This window comes from Vicia villosa, linkage group LG1 (genome assembly GCF_029867415.1).
Source record: "Vicia villosa cultivar HV-30 ecotype Madison, WI linkage group LG1, Vvil1.0, whole genome shotgun sequence".
Classification (NCBI taxonomy): domain Eukaryota; kingdom Viridiplantae; phylum Streptophyta; class Magnoliopsida; order Fabales; family Fabaceae; genus Vicia; species Vicia villosa.
In genome coordinates this window covers 135,727,096-135,730,605 of record NC_081180.1, presented here as the reverse complement: position 1 = coordinate 135,730,605, position 3,510 = coordinate 135,727,096, and the positions used below count along the sequence as shown (strand labels likewise).

Sequence of the window (3,510 nt, the reverse complement as noted above, 5' to 3'; positions counted from 1 at the left end):
TCATCGGAGGTGCCAATAAAGATTGGGCTTTGATTTCTGTTGAGGGTGCAAATGAAGATTGGGCTTTGATTTTGTATGTTTGTTTTATGGGTCTTCATGATATGCTAGATGAATGTGATGATATGCATGACAGACTATCTTAAGCCATTATGGTACACGTGTTCAAATGCTCAAGTGAGTCTTCAAAAGCTTTGCCACTTAGGATGGTCATTAAAGTAGCTTGCCCCTGCTCAATGGAGTTTCGAGGCGTTTTGTCCCTTGGAATCATTTGCAAGTGACTTGCCCATGCTCAACGAAGTCTTCAGGCAACTTATCCTTGAAATGATTCGCTTTGTTCTAAGTCTTTATTATTTTATTTTTTATTGTTAAAATCATGTATCTCTTAAGGATGAGCGACCAGTTCTCTTAAATTAGGTTCCTCATAGATAATTATACCCTAAAACCGTGATTTATGTAATTCTCTATAGTTGCCTCTGTAATGATATTCTATTTCTTATTATATAGTTTCATTTGAGTTTAATGCTTTCTTTTGTCTACAAAATTAAGATAATTGATTTAGAAGACAATTGAGACCTATTGGTGAATCGTTCACCTGTTTGGTAAAATTATGAGACTGTAATGATAGTTCGTGTTGTGACAAGAATAGTCTTAGCCATTAGTCTAGTTTTACGTGCTAGAAAACCTTTGACATTACGACTAGAAACTCTCAATATATTGTGGGTTGCTCTGATAAAACGAGTCACCTTGCGATTGGAAACTCCTAGTATATGGATGGTTGCGAAGTTGTAATTATGAGTTTAGCTAAACTGTCTTCTTATTTTATTTGCCATATGGAGGACTGCTTCTGACGAAGTGGGTCGTCTTGTGATTAGATGCTTCTAGGATATGGGGAGTTGTAGATGTTATAATTTTATGCTTTGTAAATATGTCATAATTAAAACATAGTCATTATAAGATCAATCATGAGAAATTCTCACATTTAAGAGCAATCATGAGAAATTCTCACATGTAAGAGTGGATGATTCGAAAGGGGAAGTTAATCACTTTTATATTTATATTTGTCAACCTTTAGTTGACCTTTTCTATTTACAATTATATACATAAACAAATCAATCGCGAGTTCTACGAACCCCAGTTACCGCTAATCGCTCAATGCGTTGAATTTACAAGTGCAATCACATTATCCTTATATGGATTAATACAAGTCGATACGATATTTGTAGTCCAACAACATGCATGATCAAGATTAATTTATAAAGTACAAATTATGTTTTGTTATGACGCTATATTTTTAACTAATTTTAGATCCCATAACCCCTTTTAATCAAATTAAACTCATGCATGAAGAATGAATGAAGGGGAAACCCACCTTTGATTCCTTCCTATGAGATGATAATGATTCCTTGTTCCTAATGGACTTACTTTTCTTTCTACCTCTTCCTTTTTCTCTTTTATCTTTTCTATCATTAATTCTAATTTTCTCTGTATCTCTTACTTGATCATCTTTCTCTAAGCTCTCTCTCAACCCCAAGGTAGTTTAGCTAACTCAAATATCTCTTATTTATGAATATCTAAAATATGTCATGCGTTTAACATTTATTTTTTCTATTAGATATACAAAAGTGTAATAAGAAGACAACATAAATTGCAATCTTAATGGAAGAGTAACAATTAAAATTACTTCACTGTGTTATATTATATAACACTTGGTACAAGGATTAAAAGAATAACAACTTTGAGTTGAGACTAGAATCATGTGGTTAACTAACTAATACTTGGCTAGCACCAATTTATGGGGCCACTAACTTGGTACAAGTAAAAAAAAAATAAAACAACAACAATTTTGGAAATTAAATAAAATTAGGTTGGAATTAAATAAAGGCAATGAATTTATAGGTGAAATATTTTCATCTAATGGTCATCATCATCTTGACAAATTCATCATAGTCAACCTGGCCATCACCATCCATATCTGCTTCTTTAATCATCTGCTTCACCTCCTCATCACTTAGTTTTTCACCTAGATTCATCATTACATGTCTCAACTGCACAAAACACATGTTTTCTTTTAGAATTAGTATTCAAACAAATAAATGTATTTGAATATGAAAGCGTGCAAGACAGACTATAACATCAAGACCATAATAACTATAACAGCAAGACCATAACGTATGATAAAAATTTATCACAATTAAACAGTGATTAAATAAACTTTTTATAAAATATTATAACAATTAAAATGAGATTAAATATGATTTCTAATTTATTTTGGCCAGAATAAACTGCCCCTAACCTAGTTGCTGCCACTAAAAACTTGAACAAATAAATGTATAAGATTCTCTTGAATACTCAAATGTCAAACCCCTATGGATATCTTATCTTATAATTAAACAGCTAGTAATATTCATTGCATGTGCATGTGGCCATGTGCATATAAAAAATTGTAACAATTTCACATTTTTTTATATATACCTCACTGGCAGAAATATAGCCATTTTGATCTTTGTCAAAGACCTTGAAAGCCTCTCTTAGCTCCTCTTCTGCATCAGTGTCCTAAATGAAATAAAACATAAATAAACTTAATCTTTGATTTTTAAATAATATAATAATGAAATGTGTATGGAACCTATAATGAATAAATTAAATGCAAGGAAAATAATTGTATTACTTTCATTTTCCTTGCCATCAAGTTCAAGAACTCATCAAATTCAATTGTTCCATTGCCATCTGCATCAACTTCACTTATCATATCTTGTAGCTCTTCCTCAGTGGGATTCTGATCCAATGACCTAATAACAGTGGCCAATTCTTCCACAGTAATGCAACCTATAACACATTCAACAAGATTAATTAACACAAATTTTAAACATCAATATCATTCATATTCATATGATGATACTCATGTTAAAAGGAAAAAAAATGTAACTCACCATCTCCATCTTTGTCAAACAAACCAAAGGCTTCTTTGAAATCAACAATTTGTTCTTCACTTAGGATATGTGCCATGGTGTGTGGTTGTTTTTCAAAGAGAAATAGAAAGAGAGAAAGATGAATAAGAGAGAGAATTGTGTTAAGTATAGTTCAATTAGGTGGCCTTTATATAGAACTTCAATGAGGTCAATCTAGTAAGATAGTAGTATTATTTAAAATTTTAATTGAATTAGTCAAATTAAACTTATTATGATTGCCTTTTATAGTTTGGTGCTCTCCAATTTTATTATGGAAAATGATAATACCTACTCTAAAAATACATCTTAAAATATAAAAATAATATTTAAAAGATGTACACTTAATTATTTAAAATAAAAATAATACATCTTAAAATAAAAAAAGTGGTGAAAATAGTAATAATAAATATATTAACAGCTGGAAAGGTTGGATACATAGGAGACAAAAACAAAAGACTTTAATTGAAATTGAAAGGGTATGGAGTAAAGAGTATTGGGAAGTGTGTAAAAATTTGAAAATTGCATTCCATTCTGGTTGGTTTGCTTGTTTGCTTGCATTGCA

General features: G+C 30.7%; 1 protein-coding gene across 1 annotated transcript; it reads right to left on the bottom strand.

The window, feature by feature from the left end:
* Window positions 1–1,625: 1,625 nt before the first annotated feature.
* LOC131617595 (calmodulin-2/4-like) lies at window positions 1,626–3,085 on the bottom strand. Its single transcript, XM_058888864.1, has 4 exons — window positions 2,931–3,085; window positions 2,669–2,826; window positions 2,473–2,553; window positions 1,626–2,045 (listed from the first exon to the last, which is right to left on the bottom strand). The coding sequence occupies exons 1-4, from the start codon at window positions 3,004–3,006 to the stop codon at window positions 1,908–1,910; spliced, it is 453 nt and encodes a 150-aa protein (XP_058744847.1). The 5' UTR covers window positions 3,007–3,085; the 3' UTR covers window positions 1,626–1,907.
* Between the last annotated feature and the right edge of the window lie 425 nt (window positions 3,086–3,510).